Source organism: Symphodus melops (assembly GCF_947650265.1).
Source record: "Symphodus melops genome assembly, chromosome: 6".
Classification (NCBI taxonomy): Eukaryota; Metazoa; Chordata; class Actinopteri; order Labriformes; family Labridae; genus Symphodus; species Symphodus melops.
Genome location: NC_136696.1, coordinates 14,161,388 through 14,184,422, shown reverse-complemented (window position 1 = coordinate 14,184,422; position 23,035 = coordinate 14,161,388). Strand labels below are relative to the sequence as shown.

Sequence of the window (23,035 nt, the reverse complement as noted above, 5' to 3'; positions counted from 1 at the left end):
CAGCCTGCTTTCAAACCGGTGCACTGAATTAATGATGAACTGGAAGAGGTTCACCAGCTGAGTAAGAGAGACACCATAGAGCTGGATCAGAAGATGGACCTGACAAAGGAGTGTGACGTGAGGAAACGTCAGCAGGCTGCACTCACAAAATGGTCAAACTGGGTAAAACAGCACAAGAAGAAACAGGCTGGTAGGTGATTAATCATAATTATTCAGACCGTAACACACATCATGAGGATTTTGGCTTAACTCGTGGGATTTTATTATTTGTGTGAGCTGTGTCTCTGTAGTCCAGAGAAAACAAGCAGTCTGTTTGAGAAATGATTCAAACTGAAAGGAAAATGTTCCCCTGTGTGTGTACACCCACTCATGACTCATTCTGTCCCCTTCATCTTTCACTATCTGATAATTGGACTTTATATGCTAAATCCAAGTTGAAATTAAACCTAAAGCTACTTTAAGGACTTTCTACAGGGTTATGCAACAGACAATGCTGATTATTGACCTAATCTTTAATACCTTGAATCGTCACTGGTGGTTAGGTGTCAAGTGCCGAGTTAAACACAAACAGACTTTTATCAATGAATGACATTTGACTGCAGCAGGATGTGTTTTTTGTTAAGACAAAAAAAAAACTGCCTATACATGTGCAGGACCAGATAAGCAAAGTGATAAGACAGAGGCATTGTCCACAGGGGGCGCCAAAATCAGTGCATACTAAAAGTTCCTCACATGAGGTATAATCATTATATTTTTAATCCATATTTTATCCACCTCTGAAAAAAAGGCCCAGAATATAAAACATAATCATACTGTGCTTTTAAAACAAAATAAAAAACTATTTTCTACTAGGTTGTTATCTCGAAATTTGAGAGAGTTTTAAATGCTGGCTGCCTGAAGAGCATCATTGAATCATGGCATAACGTTGTGAAGGACTCAAAGAGGACAACAGGGGACCTTGAGGTATGCTTTTATTTTTAGCCGTATCTTCAGTAAACATGTACAATTACTACAATTTTCTTCATTTGTGTTTGTATAGATCTGGCAAGGTATAGAAATGGGCAGTTATGAAAACCCCATCAGAGTCCAGGAGGCTGGGAAAGGATGTGATGAGCTGTTGATTCTACCGAGCTGCCTCTTACTGAAGGTTCTCCAACTTTCATTTATCACTCCGCCTGTCTCCTAACGATTCCCTTTTAAATTAATGAGCCCCATTATTTCCCACACATAGATTGATTTTTTCTTTACACAGTCAGTGGTGAGATCATGCAGGTTACATAACTTTAAGTAAACAGGCTTCAGTCTCTTTAAGGCCAGTAAATTGATGACAGTTGCAGCTTACAGTGTTCAAGTGTACCTCTTATCTGAGTCAACAGACTTCATTATACTTAGGGAACAATTCCAATTCAAGATCTGTTGCTGTACTGTGATTGTCCATACACATTGTTGGTCTTAAGGACTGATGGAAACTGCTACCAGTGGCTGTGTAGGTTATAGAAGACACTTCAAACTCCAGTAAACATGTTATTTTTATGTCTCTGCTTGCCTGCACCAGTTCTTCCCCATTTGTTTTCATTCATGCTCGTTGGCAAAGTGAGTGCAGCTTTGGCTTTGTTTGTTCTGGTGTTATGTTGAACCCTTCTCTTAGTAAACAGTGTTTCAACATGACTTTGTTTGGAGAAGGAAAGAAACACAAATCTTATGGCCTTGCTGAGTGTCAGCACCAGGGGTGCAAGTGAATACAAACTGTTCTGATCGAGTGGTGTCATGTTATGTGAGAGAAGTAATCAATAAGGTTCTGCTTTATTTAGTTTTTACACATATTTAAAATTATTATTTTGATGAATACATTATGGATATTTGATTTTACTTGGATGTTTGACAGATAGACTGAAAGTGAGCTCATGTTTTCACCACCCTGACTGATCAGTCACATGATTCTTTTTCTGCAGATCCTTCAATATTTAGAGTTCCGAGATTGGCTCACTTGTGCTGAGGTGTGCTGCACACTGAAGTCTCTCGTTCAGTCAGGCACATTGTGGAGTCAGGTCTGTGCCTCTTGTATAACATTCAGACTGCTTAAAGCCATACTGGAGGCAGAAGTGTAATTGTTCCCTAACGTTTGTCTTTGTTAGATCAACTTCTCTGTGGAGAAACACTGGTTAACAGACAACATAGTGCAGCAGATTCTGCAGAAATATCGCCCATTTGTGATCCATCTCCACCTGCGTGGATGCACGTCTCTGAAATGGAACAGCCTGAAATGTATCAGTGAGTGTTGAACACCCTGTTGCTTTAGTTTCATGTGCTGTAAGTTTCTTATTTTAAATAGTCAAAACTGTGTATTCATAATTCTATCTTAGTAAAAAAGACAACACAGACAAAGCATAGTTACTCAGTCTGATACAGACTGTTTTATGAGATTTGATAGAAAATAAAGGAGGGTAAATAAAGTCAAACGTGGGGTCAAATGTTCACTGGATTTAGGACAGCCTGTAGATCTGGTACTTCTGAGGCACTCTAAGATGGCTTGGCTCCAGCTCTTCTTCCAGCTCCCCCTGCACCTCCATCGGTGTGTTCCACAGCTCGGGGTCTGTTTGATCTGGATCTGGTCTGCTGTGTTGTCTGTCCCTTGGACACTCTCTGTTGTAGGAGTTCACATACTCCTGCACAGGCTCCCCTGTGTGCTCAAGAGGGGAGCGACACAGCAATCCAGAGTGCCGCACCCCCGGATGCAGACGCAGCCAGTAGACCATGTAATGGATGCTGAAAAACGGTTTCAGTTTTTATTAATGTTTAGCAGCAGTCAAAGAGAATCATTGTAAACATTTGAGCAGAGCAACCCACCTGTAGTCACACACCCAGGGGTTCCCTCCGAGTTTTAACTGTGACAAGAAGTAAAGGTCCTCAAGAACCCCGTACTGGATAAAATGTAGACTGTTGAAGGACAGGTCCAGCTCTCGAAGGTGCAGGAGCCCAGACAGGGAAGCTAAAAGATAAAAAAAAAAAAGGTCTTCTTTCAGACTATTTATAAATAGCCTGTGGTGCAAACAAACTCTGATGGGAATGTGCGGGCTACAAAAGTGTCTGAATCACTTGAGTACAGTGTAAACCTCTCGGCTTTCCTCACCATAACTAAAGCTAACCATGTAAACAAAGATTGCAGAATTCCTAACAACATTAAAACAGAGAAAATGGGAAACAAAAGCCAGCACCAGTTTCACAAGATGTTCTTCTTAACCTTTTGGCTTCCAATAAATCATCTATCAGCCAAAGGAAAATAATGTTTTTGTTGGCTTTCTGTTTGGAAATTACAGGAATCAAAAAGAACATACTGTTAAATTCAATGATTATGATAAATAGACATACAGTATTTAATGCAAAATTACCTTTTTCAATGTTCTCCATGCTGTTATGACTGATGTTTAGTGTTCTGAGGCCCCTTGCTCCTTCAAAATCTCTGGCTCTTAGATGACTAATGGAATTATGGGAGAGATCGATGTGAACAACATCATCTGGAATACCTGTTGGCACCTCTGTTAGACCTTAAAACACAAAAGAAGTGGCTTTGAAGGGTTACTCAAATCAATTTCTTGATTTGATTCATGACCGAAAAGTACAATTGTACATGATATACATGTTCACTGCTTAAATGAATCCAGGCCTCTGGTCAGTAGAGGCAACGCACAGGCAGACATTATTTAGACCTGTTTATTCTTGGGGACGGTACTAGTGTACTTTTGATATATTGACCTAACTTTGATTGGCTCGCTCTTCATGAGTCGTTCATGAGATAACAAATGAGTTCAGTCAGCGGTGAGCAGCAACTTCACGTTAAATGAAAACACCTGCCAAGCCAGATGTGTGTTTCTGCCAGTTATGCGTCAAGCCCTGAAAATCCTTTTGGGGAAAGGAAGTTTAGTCATTCCAACAATTTAGCAGCATTGTAATCATGAACATATGAGCTCTCTGACATGTAGTTTAAGGTATTTTTGTTCACCACTTTGTTGCATAAGACACATGTTGAGGGGATTTTTTTAAAAAACAGCAAGGTTCAGAGGTATGATTATTCGAACTGATTCAGAGATGAAAAGCTGATCGGTATCTTACCTCGATGACTGCAGTCCATCCGTACTTGGGGATAAAGGTAGGTGTGGCAAGACGTGGTGGCGTCTGGTTTGGTGCGAATATGACTGGGTTCTATTGGAAATAAGGGTTCTGTTTCGTCCCCTTGTGGGTGCCCAGCTGGGTCTATCTCCCTACAGAGCAGCTCAGGGTCAACCTTCTTCAACTTCATGCCTTTTAGCCTGATGGGCTCTGCACACCTAGAGGTGAAAACAAAATAAGTCATGGTGTGTTTATATTGGGTTATTACTTGTACTCTTGTGGTATTAAAGCAATAGATTTACAAAAACTTACAAACTTTATGAAGACTTACCTCGCGTGTGTTCCTAGATTCCGGTTGCTCGGGACCTGTAGGGTACGAATGAGGCTGTCCATTGAGCAGAGACAGCTCCAAGGATTACCATGGAGACGTAGATAGCCCAGGTTGGCCAAGGGGAGGAGGACCTCCTCACTAAGTGTCCCCAGACGATTATTTTGCAACAGCAGGGTTGTAAGTTGTGTCAGGCCCTGGAAGGCTCCTTCCTCCACTAAAGTGATGTGGTTCTGCTGCAGGTCCAGACTTGTTAAACCCTCATATCCAGAGAAGGCCCCATCACGGAGGACTTTGATCCGGTTGTGGGCTAAAAGCAGGTGTTTTGGTTGTTGAGACCAGGCCTGTGAGGGGGGGATGGAGTTAAGGCGTCGGTTTTGGCAGTCAACGAAGACTTCCCCGGACTCTGTGAGCTCTGAACAATCAGGTGTCACCAGTCTGGAGGAGCGAGATCTGCTGTGATACCCAACAGCCCTTACCCTGTTTGAAAACACAGAGAAATTAATTTAAGTTTGTGCTGTAAGTGGTCTTAAAAGAGGGAGTTTTTTTTTGAGAGGGAAAGCTGGTTTAAACAAATAAGACCAAAGAGAAACATCATACCTATCACGAGTGAGTTTGTGTCTCGCACCTCGGAGACCTCGTCCCTTTCCAGGTCTCTTTGTGTCGCTGAATGGGAGGAGCAGGAGGAGCAGGGAGGCTACAAGGAGAGAGGAGGTCAAACGCATCCTGAGCCCTGCAGGGATTGTCTTTGTAGTGAGAAGGACTGGAGTCAAAACAGCAGTTTGCGAGGAGAGTCTTCCAAAAACTGCAGCACTGGGTCAAAAGTCAACAGTGTTATTGTTGATGGAACACAGCTGCTGTTCAGCCTGTGGAGAAAGTAAGAGGAAGAATATTATATAACAGCAAGGAGCCGTCGGGGAATGTATATTCAACTTTGACAGAAAGCAGAAAGCTATCATACTTCATGCTGGTTCTTACATAATCCAAACTATATCTTTATTAATCATTAATCATATATACAAGCTGTAGAAAGGTATTGCTAAAAATGGACTGTATAGTTTGAGATTGTCTTTTTTCCCTTTATTGACTCTTAATTGTTTTTTTTTTTAAGGTGCATGCAGAAACCTCCAGGAGCTCAATATGTCAGAGTGTGTCAATGTCACAGTGAGTGAAGTATTTGTGTAGATGTTTCCTTATCCTATACAAAGATGCATGTTCTACTGGTTGCCCAATAATTGTGATAAATATGGATTATGGACCATTGCCATACACTGGCAGTGGATGTGTTGCTGAGAGATCTAAATAAACAGTAACATCTCCGCTCTTCACCAGGATAAGATGGTTCAGAAAATCGTGGAGGCCTGTCCCTGCCTGCTCTACTTGAACCTTTCCTGCACACATATCACAAACAAATCTCTGAAAGAACTGTCCAGGTAAACCACCCTGTGATCCGATTACTGTTCTGAACTATGGTCCAGCTCTCTCACACATCAAAGTGAAGACATTCCTGCATATGGCAGATGTGTTTCTGCCTTTTTGACTCTTAGTTGCTGGAATCATCTCCAGTTTTTTTTTTTGTCTGATGATGAACAGCCAGCTGCAGAATTTATGTAATATCGTTAAGCAGCATGATCAGTGCCAACTTAATGATTGAAATGAACAGATGTGGCTTTCGTACAAAAAATCTTAAATGATTTATTGCATTGATGACAGATTTGCAGGTTTACGATTTAAGCCTCTTTAAATCCCTGTATTTGAGGAAGTAGTTGTATACTTAATACGTTTGAAATGTCACATTTTAACCACAACAGTATCTAATAAGATCAACATTTTGTTAACATTTTGATGATTCTGTTCTTATAAAGTAAAAATTCAAATGTACCCTACCTCTTCTTAAATTAATAACACAACAACAAACTATTAACAACAGCCCTTAACCACAAATAATTTCTCCTCTGTTTCTGATACAAACAAATGTTATCGGTTTTCAAACAGGAACTGTATCAATCTTCAATACCTGAGTCTGGCCTACTGCTACAGATTCACAGATAATGGCTTTATGTACCTGAGCTCAGGGACAGGCTGTCACAATCTCATCCACCTTGACCTGTCCGGCTGCACTCAGGTCAGTTGGTATGCTCCTCTCAGTTTTCTTTCAAGTCAGTTCTCAGGCTCGAATCAACCTTTTGCCTTTTCAAAGTGAAGTGAGTTCAGTCTGCCTTGGATAGATCCAGTCACCTCCTCTCTGTTCACATGTGTCTCCTCTTCGTCTTGTGACCGTTTGCCCTCAGTCAGAGAGAAAGAACATCGATCTGAAGGAGAGGAGGAGTAAAAATGCAGCCTTGTCCAAATGGAGGGTTGGGTTTATACAGAAAGCTCCCTCCCACTCACCATGTGCACACTCTATAACATGACACACGTGGACCCCGACATAAAACGCTTTATCCTCAGGGAATGTGGCTGAGGTTGGTTCCAGATGTGTGGTTTCACTTAACGGGGCCCTGAAAATGTGAGGCGCCAAGGAGAGCTGCACACTGGAAAAATGACTCAGATTCCAGAGTACACACATACAGTATTTTCCTCTGTCTCCTCCTAGATGACCGTAAATGGATTCAGTTATATTTCAGCCGGATGTCCTTCACTCAGAGAGATTGTGATTAATGACATGATCACACTGTCAGATAGATGTGTTTTGGTAAGTCTCCCTATTTTTACACACCTGCATTAACATCCTAGCTCTGTAATGTTAAACTACCAAGTAGAAAATCACTTTATGCATAATTTTAGTCAAAGCATCCATTTTTTGCCCTTGCACCATATACACAACCTTTCAGTCTGACTCTTCTCCCACAGGCCTTGATTGCCAAATGTAGCTGCCTGTCTGCCATTTCTCTGCTGGATGCTCCTCATCTTTCCGACATCGCCTTCAAAGCCATCACTGAGGTGGCCAAACTGAAAAGTTTTAGCATAGAGGGTGAGCTCATTTAGCTTTCTACAGAGTACATTTCTACATACAGTATAACAAATAAAGAGCAGGAATTAAAGTCAAGTTTTGTGAACTTCAGGTAACAACCAAATCACAGACATCAGCCTGAACGCTCTGTGCAGCAGCTCGCCGGGCCTCTGCAGACTCCACGCTGCAGAGTGTCCCAGATTGACAGACGCCAGCCTCACATCCGTGGCCGCCCTAAAGAATCTGCAGCACCTGGACATATCAGTTTGTTACAAGTGTGACTTGTGTGTTGAAGTTTTAGAATAATAACCAGCTTCTTTTTTTTAAAAGACGTAATAAGTCCATTGTTTGTGTTTCAGGGTGAGTGATTATGGAATCAAGTGCTTGACTGAAGGCTCCTCATCCAATCAACTGAGAGAGCTGAACGTCAGTCACTGCAGCAACATCACTGATGTATCTGTCAGGAGGATTGCACAGAGGTTTATACAAGCACTAAACATTACTTCTCATTACTTCATATAGTTTTATTAATGTGATTTACACAAAATATAAAACCCCATGAGAAATATTTAAATTCCTCATGTTAAAAAAAATAGATATAATTCTTAAACAATTTAAAGACAACTCAAACAAAAATCAAATGAAGCACTTTGGTTAAAAGACAGAAAAGGAAGAAAGCTAGAATATTTTTTTAGTATTTATGTGATGACCAGCATTTTTCACCATCAATCAGGTTGCGTAAGCTGTACCATCTTAACCTGAGTCATTGTGAGAGACTGACTGACAGGAGTCTGGAGTGGTTGAGTGGCAGCTCTATCTGCTCTCTTAACGTCACGGGTTGCAACATCCAGGATCAGGTACTCTTCGGTTGTTTGTTTTTGTCCTCACACATTCATGAAAAGAAGATAAGCAGCCCTCCTTTGGAGATCTTTAACCTGGTATTTGTGTTTTTAGGGGCTAGCAGCTCTCCAAGAAATTCACTTGAAGAAGTTAGATCTCGTCAAGTGTGTATGCATCACAGACATCGGCATAGAGGTACAAACCAAGACAGGATTTCAACTCTTGGCCAGATGCGGCACTTGATGATGGGTTTATGTTTCCCTCTTTTCCTGTGGCTGCTCATCAATAGTCTTTAGTAAACAAACTGTTTTCTAAAAAAAAAAAAAAAAAAAGTCAACACATTTTACAGTTGTAGTTTCCTTCATGTCTCTTCACCAATTCTCTCTTCCCATTTGTTTCTTATGAGTTTAGAAACTGTGTAAGAACACGAGAGGTCTGGAGCACGTCGACGTGTCTCACTGTGTAGCTCTGTCAGACTCTGCCATCAGAGCCATTACATTTTACTGCAGAGGTTTAGTCACACTGAGGATGTCAGGCTGTCCAAAGGTAAACACAAACACAGAAACAGATGTGATTTTCCTTGTCCATCACTTCCTAGTTTGTTTTTCCCTCTCTCACCCCAGATGACAGACATAGCAGTTCAGTATCTGGCGAGTGGATCCCAGTACCTTCAAGAGCTCGATGTGAGTGGCTGTGTTCTTCTCACAGATCGCTCTCCACGACACTTAGAGAGGATCTGTCCCCCACTCAGCTCCATCACCATGGTCTGCTGCAGCAGCATCTCCAAGTAGGGGGCAAACTAGGTGAAATGCTGCAAACAAAAGATTTCTGCACACTACTCTGTCATAATCGGTCTGTGTTTGTCCCCTCAGGGAAGCTGCCTTGAAGCTGCAGCCACATGTGGCGTACTGGAAGCACAGCAATGATGACTCCATGTATTGATTTTAGAGTGACATGGGGAAAGTGGTGCATCGTTTTACAAAAATCATTAAGATACCTGGAATAGTTAGAGCAGCACTAAATGATATGAGCAGTAAATACAGAAACAAGACAGTTCCACAATAGGAATCTTTTTTTTTGTTATCGTTTGTTGACATATTCTGTATTGCTACAGAGTCTGTTGAGTTTTAATCCTTAGATGGTTGCCTTATTCTCCAAATCCAGACAGTAGACAAATCCAAACATATTTTTGAAATACAGATAAACATGTGGCTGAGCAGTGCCAAGGACTCCAATTAATTACAATAAAACCAGCGACTGTGTTTACCCGAAAGAACAAAGCATTCAACATTTTAACTGTCTGGTGTCACACATCATTCACACAACTGCCTGATTTAAGTAGTTTTTAAGTGTTTATCATGGAGAAAAATTCATTTGGGTCAATGATAAATAGCTTATTGAAATATGCAAAGAGGGACATATATAATGTGTTTTCATCATGATTATTGGTTTCATCATTTGCAAAAGTCAGACAGCTGCTGTAAATAGTAACTGCATCTGAATCAGACAGCCAGTGGAAGAGGTAGTTTCTTAGAAAGACACTTTAAACACGTTTATAGATGTACACAAAATCAAACAGTCTCTGTCAATATCTCATCTCACAATAATACAATAAAAAGAGAGTTTATAATTACCATTCAAAACCACTGACAGTTTTGTGCAAAATCATCGGTCTGCAAAGCAATTACACACTGTCGTTAAACACTTTCCAGACTCAGAGAGTGTAAATTGGTTTTAACTCATAAATAATATTTGTCAAATACAATATCACACAATTCCCCCACAGAGTAGTATATGTACTCTGATCATTGAGTTTAAAATATTGCAGTGAGGTAAAAGTTCATCCACTTCTTATGGGCGGCTGTATTTGAAGGGATGTTTTTTTCCCCCAATCATTCAGCTCCTGAGCTTCAGGGACTCAAACCAGCTCTGTGTCTTCAGGGTGATGGAGCCTTTGTCTGCCTGCGCTTTAACCCACTGCTCCACTGGAGACTCTGTATTTATGCAGCCTGAGAGACGAAGAGCAGGAGACAAACACAGGACGTTGTGAGGAAAATGAATGTTCCTGGCTGATTTTCTTGTTTGTGAGTTTAGTTGATTCACTGTGCCCAAGAGTGTGATGCAATGAAAACAAGGGCTCACCAGTGACTATGGTTTGGTCGCCAGTTGTGTTGTTTTGTACTCCATGAAGAACAACTTCTGGGCTGATAGCCACCGACGCCCCGCAGAGCTCCACCCCTGCTTTCAGGGAGGAGGGGACACGCACACACACAGCGCCTATGTAGGAATAAATAAAAGACAATAAATCATATAAACCAACTAAGAGGTCAGTGTTTTCAATGAACTGTGATCAATAAGGGTTTTTAATTTCATATACAGTGCACTTACCTTCCTGAGTGTGGAGTTCAGCGCTGCCACCATCTCCCACATACACATCAATGCCTCCACTGTTTGAGGAAACCTTCAGGAAGGAATTTGAGCCGTCTGCAGGAGGAAAGCAGGCCTCAGGTGTTTTGCTTTGACCAGACAATGATACTGATAGAAACCATATGAAGCAGAGATCACTGTGCACACTGAAGGTCAGCGAACTTACCAATCACTGTATCTCCAGACTCATTCTTCACAGTGGCATTACCTTTAGATGGAAAAGCGCAAAGCACAGTTTTAGTTTGAATAGTGATAACTTTATTTTCCATACTTGTAAATAAATACAACTTTTATCAGTCAGTAACTGTAGAAACTGGGCAGAAGAAAAGTTTCTATCACAGACTAATTGTTTCCATGCATCTGTGCTAAAAGGCTGCGCTGGTTCATTCAATTAAAATTCAATGCGGATGACACACTTTCTACACTTTACATCACAGTTCTGGTTGTTTTTATGACGTAATCTCTTTTCCAAGAATTAGGCTTTAGACAACTTCCACTTTTTATAGCAACCAAAAATCACACAAGAACAGAACCTGTTGTGATCACAGCCACATGGCAGTTTAATGGACTATTTGGCTCAGAGCACAAGATTCCTCACATACTAGAAACATGCTTTATCTACTTTATGAAACGTTGCTTTGGTTAAGTTGTAAGTTTAATTCTGTTACGGTGACCTTAAAGCATGTTCCCCATGAATAAATAGCTTAAATTCTTTTTTTTTTTAGCTCGGGTTGAAAGTAAGTCACCATACATGTAGCTTTGTTGGTTTAATAACAGCTCTGAAAAGTAGTCTGGAACATGACAATAAACCCAAATTAATAAAAAAAAAATCTTTGCTTATAAAATGTGACAGCTATTTTTTTGTTAATGCATTTGAGTTGTAGTGTAGCAATAATAACCCAACAAAAAGTTTGAATTAAGACAGTTAAATCCTAATATTTGAAGAATAACAGATGCAAACTGCTCACCATGTACATGTCCCAGTTCTACTCTCCCAGAGCACGACGACACACAGCTGGACTCAGCATAGATGGCTTTGACCTTCAAAGAGCCGCTTTCTGTTGAAACATTCATTCTGGTGCCCTGGAGCTTCTTGACATCCACTGCCTGCAAACACACAACTAATCACTGCACAAAACAGCCACCAGATGATCATTTACATAATTACTCACAATTTTCTTTGGTCAAGATCTGTAAACATGCATCAGTACCGTTTTTTTTCTTCTTCAGACTTCTGCTGCCCTCTAATGACTGCTAAGGGAAAGTGAACACTGTTTTTGCTTACACTGTCTCCACGTGTGCTGATGTCCACATTCCCGTGGATGGTGCCCGCACCTGTAACGTGTCCTCCCTGTGACCTGATCTCAACATGGTGACCCTGTGATACGACAAACAACCAAAACTGAGTGATAAAAAAACAACAGCCTATTTGCTTGTTCTAGCGGTTTCCCTCCAGACTGAGCACTTAGACGTTTCCTTCGTGTATATAAGCCAATACTGACACTAGAAGATTACAATTTTCAGATTTGTGGTAACTGAGAGTTGTAGGAAGGTGTTAAAGTTTCACAATCTAGTTTCACAATCTTTACTCACTACACAATTGATCCCATATGTGCTATATTATTAAAGGTGGAATTGGCCATTATACCCTTCTTTGCTGATACAGAGTGGGCGACACTACATATCACAATGACTCATAAATTTACAGGAGAAGATTCTTCACCTGGTAAGAGTTGGTGCCTCAGACACAGAAACTTGATGCTAAGAATGGGCAGCACACAGTGATCAATATTAGGCTTAACAAAACTCCTTCTCAATTATTATTGCTCAAAATAATTTATCAGGATATGTAAACATACCAATGCAAGTTCTTATGTATATCAAATATTACTTTCTGTAAGTTGTGTTGAATAGCCAGCACTCACCCTGATTGAGTGCAGCAAACAGTGACCCCTCTCTGTGTGAACCTTACATACATCACATTCCATCTTCTTCACTTGCACGTGGCCTTGTCCTTGAGCCGTGATCAAAACATCTGAAAACAACAACATGTGTGAGGGGGCAGGGCAGCAAAGGACATGAATCATAAAAAGCAAACATATTCAGTCTTCAGAAGACACTCACTGCTTTTGATGGGTGCAGCCACATCAATGGACACGCTGCTGTCAACTCTCTCGGCTGATATTAGCAGCTCTTTGCTCTCTTCATCATAGCGGACGTGCAAGTGATCCAGACCGACCTTCTTCTCCTCGGTGTCTATCCCATGCACAGTGATGAAGGCTCGGTCAGCCTCAGGGAAGATGTGCGGGTCCAGCGGGTGGACTGAGATGCCGCAGGCGAGCCGTGCCCGTATGGTGCTGAAGGGGCTCACATGTAGAGCCCACTGCTTCTTCTGAGGAGGTGTGTTTGGCTCTTCGTGTGGAGGAGACTTTAAAGGGGTAGAGATGGAGAAAAACCTTGAAGTATGCAGAGGGCAGCGGCGTATTATGGGTGTCCTATGGCTGACTGTCATGGACCAACAGCGGAGAAGCCCGACGCTTCCTCTCTGGATTTCTGAGACCCAAAACATCTGTATCAGCAGCCTCATTCAAAGCGACAAACTGGTACTTCTTTAAGTAGCAGCTGAGCAACACAATCTTTCATTCAGACAACATGCAGGCTACTGTCGCAACGCTGGGGTTTTTTTGTATGCATTAGAGCTACTTGTTCCGTTACGACTTTTCAGACTAAAAGCCTAAACTGTAACGTCAGGTTAATGTAAACATAGCTTTAAACGACATCACAATTGAATTAAAGTCATTAAAATGTAAACGTTGTATTATACTAAGTTACAATTTAAAAAAGTGTGACTTCAAATAAACACATCTTCAGACGAAATTAAGGCTAGAAGTGTCCACAAATTACAACAAAGCCATGAATGTCTTAAGCTATGTGCATATATTCATATACCATATAATATTAATGTGGGGCTTACATTAAGTATTTTAAATAAAATTGATTAAATATTAATTGATATAAATGTTTAAATCTGCGTCTATTTTTTTTTTTTAGATGGAGACTCCAAGTCCCAAGTGCATTTTCACTGTTTATCATATGAATTAATTTTTAAATGTAATATTTTGGTCATGTTATATTATGGATATTTATGTATCTTTGCATAGACTGCTGCCCCAGATAAGCGGTAGACTATGGATGGATGGATTTATGTATATATATTGTTTATTAGCCTATGTCATTATTCTTCTGTTGTGTCACTTTATGTCATAATTGAACCACTGTCGCTCTTGTTTGTTTTTTTCAATAAGACTATGTAAAAACAAAAACATATGTTTCTTTTCAATTAAAAAATAAATCTATTTAATTGTTCACTCATGTATTAACTCATTATTTTTTCTAGCTTGCACAGCCTACCAACCTCTACAAAATTTGTGGCTGATAGTGTGATTGTTTTACCTGGAAGCATATCCAATAAGAAGCCTGGGATAGCTTAAACAACTCATAACTGGATTCCTCATACTTGGATCGTATTCCCTTTTATTTTGGAGGCACAGTCCCCCTCTCATGGTCTAAATCCTGGTCGCTTGACAAACCGGATATAATGTTGTGTAAACTGCAGCGTAATGCTTTTGACCAATCGGAGGGCGTGCCTAAGAAAGTTGCTGATGACGTATTTCTTTTTGAAGAGGCTGTAGGGAATTAGAGTTTTACACTTCAACGTTTACAGTTTACAGAAAGTGCTTAGGTCTAAAACAAAAAAACAACAACAACAACAAAAAAACGATCGAGCATTGTTAAACAAACCGTGTGTGATGTAAATCGGGTGCACTTTAATAGCAGATAATCTCATAGACTATAAAATAAGAGACCAGTCCAAAACATTTTCATCCTAGGCTATTTTATTTATTCTTGAAACACCAATGGGTGTTTATAAACATCCCAGCTTCAGTCAAACATTAACTACATTTTCAGTCCTGAAATAAGAAGTCTCATTCTTCGTTGCTACATAGGCTACACATAAGTTTCAGATTGTCTTAAAAATAGCTTTTTACAAGATACATTTCCTCAAACAAATGACACTGAAAGTAATGTGAAATATAAATATTAAAATGTTACTGAAAAGATACTGTGAAGTTATGGCATTAACCTTTTAACTATATGTACATCTTAAGTTATTGTCATCAACAAAGTAGTAGGCTTTTCAATAATCAAACATCACATCAGTAATACATATAATCCTGTAATATGCGAGGATATAACAGACTACACTGGGTTTTTAACGCATTCTAAAGAGCATTTTCGAAGCTTATTGGTTAAAATGAAACCCTTTTTTATTATCGCACATGGGCATGTGTTCAGAGTCACAGGTTAAAGCCCTTTGGTCTTATCATCATCCTCACTGCTTTAAAGGACTGTCTGTCATTGGTGGGGTAATACTCTGTAGAAATGTTGTGCCATGTCCCCCAGAAAATCCCATCCCGGACTCCTTTGTACCGCCCAACATGGTATCTCCCATTCAGGTTTGCTGCCATGCAGGCATCGAACCACCATCCGGAACTGTAGTAGGCACCGCAGTTCCCGGATGGATACCGATCGTGATCCCTGTCCGGGGTCGTGAACGCCCTGTCGTGGTGGTCATAAGTTTTGCTGAAGCGGAGAGCATCACCTGCGGTACCGGAGTACCCGCCTACTGACAGTCTGTAGTGCATCCGTTCACTTGCCACCCGGAAGTGCTCGTACTTTGCAAACTCCATCACGCCGTCAAAATCCTCCAGCTCTACCCGCAACTCCATGTCCCTGTCCCGGGTCAGCAGGTGGATCATGTTGTTACCCAGCCAAAACTCTCCCCCGTTGAGCTGCCCGAAGCCTGACCGGTACTCCACCCAGGTGCGGTTGAAGCTCACACTGCCGTCGTACCGGCGCTGCAGGAGGGTCCAACCCCCCCCCTCCAGCTCCATGTCACAGAGGACCGAGAAGCTCCTGCTCCGAAGGTCAGGTGTCACCAGGTACACTCCACTTTTAGTCTTCCCCCTGAGCATGTGGTCGGAGCAATCTCTCTTCATCACTTTAACAGCTGAAAAAAAATAAAAATACATGAATAGGAATCATTTCCACTTTATTCCCTGAACATGCAGGTGAAATGATAATCTTACAGCTGTGTGAAGACTTGAAATGAGGTCACTAGTTCAATGGGTCAGTGCTAAAATACTTTTCCACTATAAAAGCTTTAGTGTTTTAGCAGCCGTTAAAGGTGGACCTCCAGAGTAGTTAGACACAACATTTGAATTAGAAAATAAAATGAATTTGAGTGGAAAGTGCACATATGCATTTGTTAAATCAACAGAGCAACTGTGAGTTTCAGTGTTTCCGTGTTATTATAAGTGTGTAGTTTGTATGGAAAGAGGTAACAAGTGGAACACTTACCTGTGAAAGCATGCTTGGTAAATCAGTTGGTGTTGGTGTCATATGAATTATAATGAAGCCAATGTTGAAACATAAAATCCTGAAGCCAAGTGAGCCACTTACAGTAAGCGACTAAAAGATTTTTTCAAAAGATGTCAACAATACATAGCTGTGGTTTTATCCTCAATAACAACACCCAAGCAGCCAAATGCTTTCTGCACACGTCAATAAATCCCTGGTTAGTCCTGATGTATGGTACAAAGATGTTCTCACTTTCTTTTAGGAGGATCTGTTAAACTTGTGTGGTCCTATTGCCTAAATTACCCAAGTTCATGCTTTTTTAAAGAGTAATGCACTTCTAAACACCAGAATACAAACAGTTCTTCTACAGTTTTCTCTGTGGCTTATTATCAAGAGGCACTATAATGTCATCAACAGACAATAGATTTTTTTTCAAGTGTTGTTGTAAATTCAAATGGTAGTGTTGTAAGAGTGACTAATTCTTGTGTCAGACTTAATTTACCTCAGTGCTGTAAATGTTAAACAGTTCTTTAAAGGTCAAGCATGTATGCAAGCTCTTTCTATCACAACAACAACCGAGTTCTTTCTTTGATTGTTTATTGTTTTCTTTAGACGTGTGTACAAATCAACCTGTGTGATATTGGTGTGAGAAATATTATCTCTCACCTTTAGATGCTATCAGTGCTGGTTGTTTGATGTTAGTTCTGTCTGGCTCACTGATGTCCTCTGGGAGCTGTTTTGGACGCCATGGTGGTCTTTTATTTGGACTCAAGCTGTTATTGAGGAAAGCAGCCACCTGGTTGATCTTCACTCGCAGCTCCCGTGCACTGGGGGTTGAAGACTCAGAGGGGAGGGGTTCAGGGCCAGAGGTAGCTGGGGTTGTTGACCTGGGCTCCGGAGAGGTTGAGAAGGTGGTTTGTGCAATGGGTATAGGGGCTGAAATAACTGTTTTGTCTGGATCTGAAGTCGGTCCGGGTGCTGTTTCCCGCACATGTAGCCCAGACTCTGTGTGTGAAACTTGATTTGTGATTACTGGACTGGTGCTGGAGACATCACTTTGTAAGATCACACGCATAAATTTGTCAGGCTTGGTTGACATTGGGATGGATGGTGGTAGACTGGCTGTTTGTGGCCTCAGATCAGACAGGATCCTGCTGTTTGGGGCCATTGTTGATCCCTGGGAGTGAGTGTGAAGTTGAGGGAAGGATCCAGTCTCTCGGCTGCTGGAGGTCTTTGGGCGCAGAGTGACCGGTTTCATTGTGTTTTCATCTTGTTTCTTGTGTTTGAGATCGGTGTCCTCTGGGGAATGAGTCAATTCAAAAATCTCTTTTATGCCACCTGATGCAGGTGGCACATTGGTTTGAGAGGTTTGAATTCCATCTGATGTAGTCCCACTGATTTCAGGAGGGTTTAAATATGTATTGGTCTTTGGATTTGGCTTAAGTTGAAATATTGGTTTTGGCCTTTTAGCAGGTGTTTCTTCTGCCTTGAATGGAGCTGTGGTCGGCATCCTGTGTCGTGGGGGAGGCTTTAATAGTGATGTGTCTTTGATTTCTTCTTCAGAAAATCTTCCAGGTACAGATTTGCTGTTAAGATCTGGCATTTGGTCAGGCTGAGATGTTTTGAGTCGTTGATGGGTCCGTGTTTGATCCTGTTTAGGCTTCACATTTGGTTTCTTTTTTGGGCCTCTCACGAGTTTTGGATGTTTTTGGTTTGGTTTAGATAATGTGTCAGGTCGAGGCTTTTTGTTTATTTTGGAAATGTTCTGGTCAGGGTTGGACTTCTGATCAGAGAGTTTGATTTGGCTAAGATCAGGTGTTTGTCCAGGTGATCTATCATGGATAGCCATAGTTTCAAGCAAAGGATCTTCAGAAAAACTCTTCATTGATTCTGTTGAAGCCTTTTGATCTGGTATTGGTGTTTCACTTTTTTCAGGTTCATGAACAGTTGTGAAATCTTGGTCTAATGTAGACTTTAGATCTGGTTTTGTTTTTCTTTCACGATCAGGCTCTTTGTGATGTTTTTGGTCAGACTTGCCAGTCTGGATTGGATAAACCAGTTTCTTGTCAGGTTTTGAGTTTTGAGTTTTGGGAACATGAACATAGGGAGAATGTCGATCAGTGACAGGGTCTTTGCGAGAGCCAGTTACGTTTACACTTTGAGGTCTTTGATTAGGTGTAGGTCTCTGGATAGGAGGCTTTTGATGAGATTTTGGCTTTTGAAGATGTACAATGTTTTGATTAGTTGTATTTTGTTGTTCTTGTTTTGGTATATTAATTTTTTCCACAATTTTATCTGTGGGTAATATATCAGATGGATGTTTTTGGTCAGGTTTTTGAATCTGGATCCGTTTTGGGTCTTTGCCATGTTTAGATTTCTGAGGAGTTGTTGGTTTTTGATAGTAAGGATACCTCTTTTGATCGAATTTTGGTTGGTCTGGCAAATGAGCTTGGTCAGGTCTTTGATCATTTGTTTGTTTTTGAAGAGTTTGGTCTAATTCAGGTTTAGTTGTAGGTTTTGGTGCTTGACCTGGTAAAGGTTTAATGATAGTCTTAGTGCTGGAGCTAATATCCTTTTTAGCTGCAGAATGGCTGTGGTCTACGACTCCTTGTAATGTGGTTCTGATAGAATCCTGATGATGGATTGTGGTAGTTGTGGATGTCTTCGTTGAGCTTTCCTGACCTGTGGCACCTGATCCATGTTTTGGGCTGGTTGTAGAGGTCATCCATGTACTAGTATGTGAAATCTTGTATCCAAGGCCATCCACCATGCTTGCTGCCGTTGTTGGCCTGCTTGTGCTCCTAACTCCTGCCTCTGTAACAGAGCTTTGCTGGTCAGATATACCACCTGCTCCAAGGCCTGTGCTTTGGCTTGGAAGTTGGTCAGCAGATATTGTCTGGTCTTGATCGACATCTGTGATCAGATGTGGAATTGAGCTTGACATAGGAAGGGATGGAAGAGATGACATAATGGTTATAGGCTCGTTCAAGTCCATGGAGTCATGCCTCATAGCGACACTAATGATAGAGTCAGTCGGACTGATGGAAACAAAGTCTGTACCCTCGGTTGACTTGCTTGAGGCTAATTCTCCATCTCTCTCTACACTTTGAGCTGTTTTTTCTCTTTCCTTTTTGATCCCTGTTACTGTTTCCCCATCCTCCTCCCCCTCTTTTATAGTCTCTTTCTCTGCACGCCCGATGCTCTCAGTCTGTTTTGGTTTCTCATTATTTCGCTCCACTTTTATTCTCTTTTCCATTTCCTTTCTCCTCTCCTCCCTGTGCTGCTTTCGCTCCTTATTTGTATGCTCATCGCGATCCTCAGACATCTTTATTCCATCACTACTCCTGTCTTCTTCAGTATGGAACTTTTTGCCTGTTTTCTCTGTCTCGTCCCGCCACACGTGATGGTCTCTGTCTTCTGTTTCCTTCTTGTTTTTTGTTATACTTATCCTCCTCTCTGTACTTTTCTCCCAACCCTCTTGGTCCACTTTAATATCCCCATTTCCATCTTTTTCTTTACTAATGTCTCTCTCTGTCCCTCTATTTTTGTCCAAAACAGTTTTTCTTATAATATCCCCCATTCTCTCACTTTCACTGGTCATTGGCACCTTTGCCTGTCCCCATTTGTCCTTCCCTGTTGCCCCATTCATCAGAGTTTTTCCATCTTTTTCTGCCACTTCTTCCTCATTTTCTTTTATGACAATTTTATCGCTCCCTCTTTCTGCGTCCCATTTCTTGCTCTCCTTCTCTTCCAAAATTACTATTTTTTCAGAGTCAGTGTCACCATCTCTCTCCATCATCCTTTCTGCCTTAACCCTAACTGTCCCACACTTCTCACTGGCATTTCTCATCCCCTCATTCTCAAATGTATCTGTACCCTCACTTAGTTTCTTATGGTCTCTTTCTCTCTCTTCCCCACACGCTCTCTCAGTTTGGCTTACTTTACAATCTTCACACATCCTCCTGAGTTGATCCACATTGTCCTTCAGCTTCTGCAGATCCTCCACGATACTCTCAAGCTCTCTCAGCTGCTTTGGCAAGTGGAAAGTCAGCGGAGGCAGACTGAAAAGATATGGGCATGTGCGATCATCCTGCCCCTGTCTGCAAGGCCCCTCAGGTCTCAGAGTTGCAACGCAGGGCCCAAACTGATGATCCCCCAACGGGTCTCCTTCATCTGAATCTGCCATTGTCCAAGAGAGGCTGGAGAAGGCCAGCAAGGTCCCACAAATGTGCAGTACTGTCAACAACATAACGTCCTGACAGTAAAGAATAAAAGAGAGGCGCGGGAGAGTGTTAAAAAGACCCACCTCAGTTTGAGAAGTGCAGTGACTGGGAGAGGAGGAGAGGAGGTGGGAGGGAGAGGAGGAGGGAGCAGGAACTGATGGAGCTGTTTGGTGGAAAGGGAGTCTGTAAAAGCAATGAGGAGCTTTGAGAGGGAAACAGGTGTGAAAAAAACAAAGCGGGTGGGAGGAGGATTGTGTTGATGTTTTTCCCAGCAGATTGAGAAGTAGTGGATGATAAGAATGAGGTCTGCGGAAATGTACAAATATTTCCATTTAACAACACACAAAGTATTAGCAGGAACAGTCGCTAATCTGTCTTGAAAAGACATAAACAAAGTGGAGGCTTTGTGTCCGCTTGTGTCCCTTTATCACATTTCAGCTTGTATTCTTTGTAATCACATCACTCATTGAAGGCCATTTGGTATGCATCATTACTTCATGCTGTAGCATCACGCCCTTGTATTCTCATGTGTGTCACAGCCGCTTTGGCAGGCGTTTCCCAAGCTTCCCGTGCGTGGGTCAACAAACATATGAGTGACAGATGAGACAAGAGATGAGGTCAAAATATGCATTTGAAGCAAATATCAGCTGTTGCCCCAAGCCAAAAGTTTGTTATGCAGATTTTTTGGGGACATACTGTATTTCATTTTAGTGTAAGCTGCATGGTTTACTGCAGCTTCTAAGTAATGAAAGTCAGGAATGTCAGATTTGTCCAAGAAGGCCGCTTCATTCAAATGCAATACCGGGAGAGAGAGATTTCTCATGTGCTTTTGACTTTAATTCAGACAGTACTAATCCTCTACAAATGCTAAGATTTGTAAGGCAATCTCACTGTGTGTCTCACAGTCCTTTCATCCAGGTGTTTGGCTCTTTTCTAGTTCATTGTGTCTACATATAGTCAGAAAAAAGCCAGAAATACAGTCACATGAGCTAAATGAGGCATCTGCTTGGCGGGGAGTTTAGATAATGAGGCTTCAGTTACTCAGGCTGGGGGTGTAAATGTCAGTCCCACCACAGGATATAAGATATGAGTGATTGAGCACAATGCCAGCCTATTTAGAAGTTTGTTCATCTTCAGCACTTGTTGGACCAATTGAGTTGTCTTGTTTTTAGACTGCAACGAAACATGACCCTGGTGCATTTTTGTTCTCTGTCTCTTGCACTGACCTGTTACTCAGACTGCACGAAGCTGGAGAGATTTCTCATCCGGCCTTTTATAATGACAAAGGAAACAATTCGTTTGGCAGGAGGATTGTGGGAAGCATCAGGTTGGCTATAAAAACCCCCCAAGAAAAGGTAGAAGAAAACAGCTCATGATAGATCAGCACTGATCTGTAAGCTTGTTACAGAAACAACATCTTGTAACAGCAGAAGATTATAAAATGCATTTATGCAGAGACATTCAACTTGTCATTTACTTTGCAAAAGATACTGTCCTGTATTTCTGCGCGACATTATTCAGCCTCTTTTTTTTGGATTATATCTGTACATCTATTTATCTATCCAAACATGCTCTGTATGACCCAACAGAGCATGCTGTACCCCTCCTGCTCTGCTGTGCTAATGCAGCTATGAGCTCATTTGACATCAGGCAGCTGTTTGCAAGATAAAACCAAGAACAAGTATCACTTCAGCTTTCACAATCCACTCAGCACTTCATCAACCTACAAATATTACCAGAGAAATGTTTACACTCAAGAGGAACTCCTGTCTGCACAAGGCTGTATTGATTTGTTACCAGAGCTGAATATTCACTCCATAGCCAAGCAAAAACCTCAGAGAGTCACTTCTTAGCCATAACAAGCCAACCTGCTCCAAGGTCTGCAGGAGGAACAAAACTGATCAATGCAGTTGATAAAGGCCAACAAAGGTTGATTCATTTGCTCATACTCGCTCTAGGTTCGTAAAATGTGTTATCATCAGCAGCAAAGCACAGCGAGTGTCTCTATTGTTCTCCATAATTATACCCTCACTCCTGACTGTACCCATGTATGGACAGCAGTTTTTTTTCTCCTCTGGGTGCCCTCTTGAGATCCAGTGTTTTGAATTCCCCTGGTGAGCTGGCTCGGCCCGCTCTTTATCCCAAATCGTGTAAACACTGTGCTTTTTTCCATACAGACTAGAACAAACATCTGACCATCAGTCCAGCTCTGCTGCCTGGGCTTCTTGGCAGAGCACTTCATCTCGCTCCACTTTGGGCAGAGGAGCCAATGTCGTCGCTCATGTCTGTTATTTGCATAAGTGTCCCATTTCCAACCGAACTGAAGTGAACCCAGCTACTTTTGTGCCGCTGCACCAACCAACCTGTTATAACACCACACTCAGTATGCCTGCCTGAAGGTACAATCCTACCTAAATAATGCTATTCCAGTGAGTCGCTGTTTGCACGAAGAGAACAAATAAACCAATAAGAATTTTGCAAACAGTTATACAATACAACACCAGGCATCATCTTTTGGATCAGTTTGTATTAATTTAATGTTTGCATTTGTACTGTTAATATCACACACATGCTGATGCTCAAACACACGCACAAATTTACAATCAAGGGAGTTATTCATTGCCAATTCTTTCATTCCATTGTAACTGATACATTATTTGGCCATGTGTGAAAATGATTTTTATCTGTCAATTGATTGATAGGGATTCTTGAAAATGAAGCAACCAAGTATCTCTA

General features: G+C 41.3%; 4 protein-coding genes across 5 annotated transcripts; 1 reads left to right on the top strand and 3 right to left on the bottom strand.

Moving 5' to 3' along the window:
* The first annotated feature begins 747 nt into the window (after nucleotides 1-747).
* On the top strand, nucleotides 748-9,639 carry fbxl13 (F-box and leucine-rich repeat protein 13). 2 transcript variants are annotated; one of them, XM_079346926.1, is made up of 17 exons: nucleotides 748-963; nucleotides 1,040-1,147; nucleotides 1,953-2,048; nucleotides 2,136-2,271; nucleotides 5,088-5,312; nucleotides 5,547-5,599; nucleotides 5,768-5,868; nucleotides 6,431-6,560; nucleotides 7,032-7,130; nucleotides 7,289-7,409; nucleotides 7,501-7,663; nucleotides 7,748-7,867; nucleotides 8,122-8,245; nucleotides 8,343-8,423; nucleotides 8,640-8,774; nucleotides 8,852-9,015; nucleotides 9,101-9,639. In XM_079346926.1, the coding sequence occupies exons 2-17, from the start codon at nucleotides 1,058-1,060 to the stop codon at nucleotides 9,168-9,170; spliced, it is 1,908 nt and encodes a 635-aa protein (XP_079203052.1). In that variant the 5' UTR covers nucleotides 748-963; nucleotides 1,040-1,057; the 3' UTR covers nucleotides 9,171-9,639. The 2 variants fall into 2 exon arrangements, with proteins under 2 accessions (XP_079203052.1, XP_079203053.1); XM_079346927.1 differs by lacking the exon at nucleotides 5,088-5,312 and having other exon boundaries at nucleotides 961-1,147.
* Nucleotides 9,640-9,751: 112 nt separating this feature from the next.
* On the bottom strand, nucleotides 9,752-13,355 carry fam185a (family with sequence similarity 185 member A). The gene is made up of 8 exons (XM_079346928.1): nucleotides 12,780-13,355; nucleotides 12,581-12,690; nucleotides 11,941-12,033; nucleotides 11,624-11,762; nucleotides 10,822-10,863; nucleotides 10,617-10,712; nucleotides 10,371-10,505; nucleotides 9,752-10,237 (listed from the first exon to the last, which is right to left on the bottom strand). The coding sequence occupies exons 1-8, from the start codon at nucleotides 13,240-13,242 to the stop codon at nucleotides 10,125-10,127; spliced, it is 1,191 nt and encodes a 396-aa protein (XP_079203054.1). The 5' UTR covers nucleotides 13,243-13,355; the 3' UTR covers nucleotides 9,752-10,124.
* Nucleotides 13,356-14,482: 1,127 nt separating this feature from the next.
* LOC306824853 (fibroleukin-like) lies at nucleotides 14,483-16,597 on the bottom strand. The gene has a single exon (XM_079345231.1). The coding sequence runs from the start codon at nucleotides 15,746-15,748 to the stop codon at nucleotides 15,014-15,016; it is 735 nt and encodes a 244-aa protein (XP_079201357.1). The 5' UTR covers nucleotides 15,749-16,597; the 3' UTR covers nucleotides 14,483-15,013.
* A 105-nt stretch (nucleotides 16,598-16,702) lies between these two features.
* LOC306824852 (uncharacterized protein) lies at nucleotides 16,703-22,464 on the bottom strand. The gene has a single exon (XM_079345230.1). The coding sequence runs from the start codon at nucleotides 20,629-20,631 to the stop codon at nucleotides 16,732-16,734; it is 3,900 nt and encodes a 1,299-aa protein (XP_079201356.1). The 5' UTR covers nucleotides 20,632-22,464; the 3' UTR covers nucleotides 16,703-16,731.
* Nucleotides 22,465-23,035: the final 571 nt, after the last annotated feature.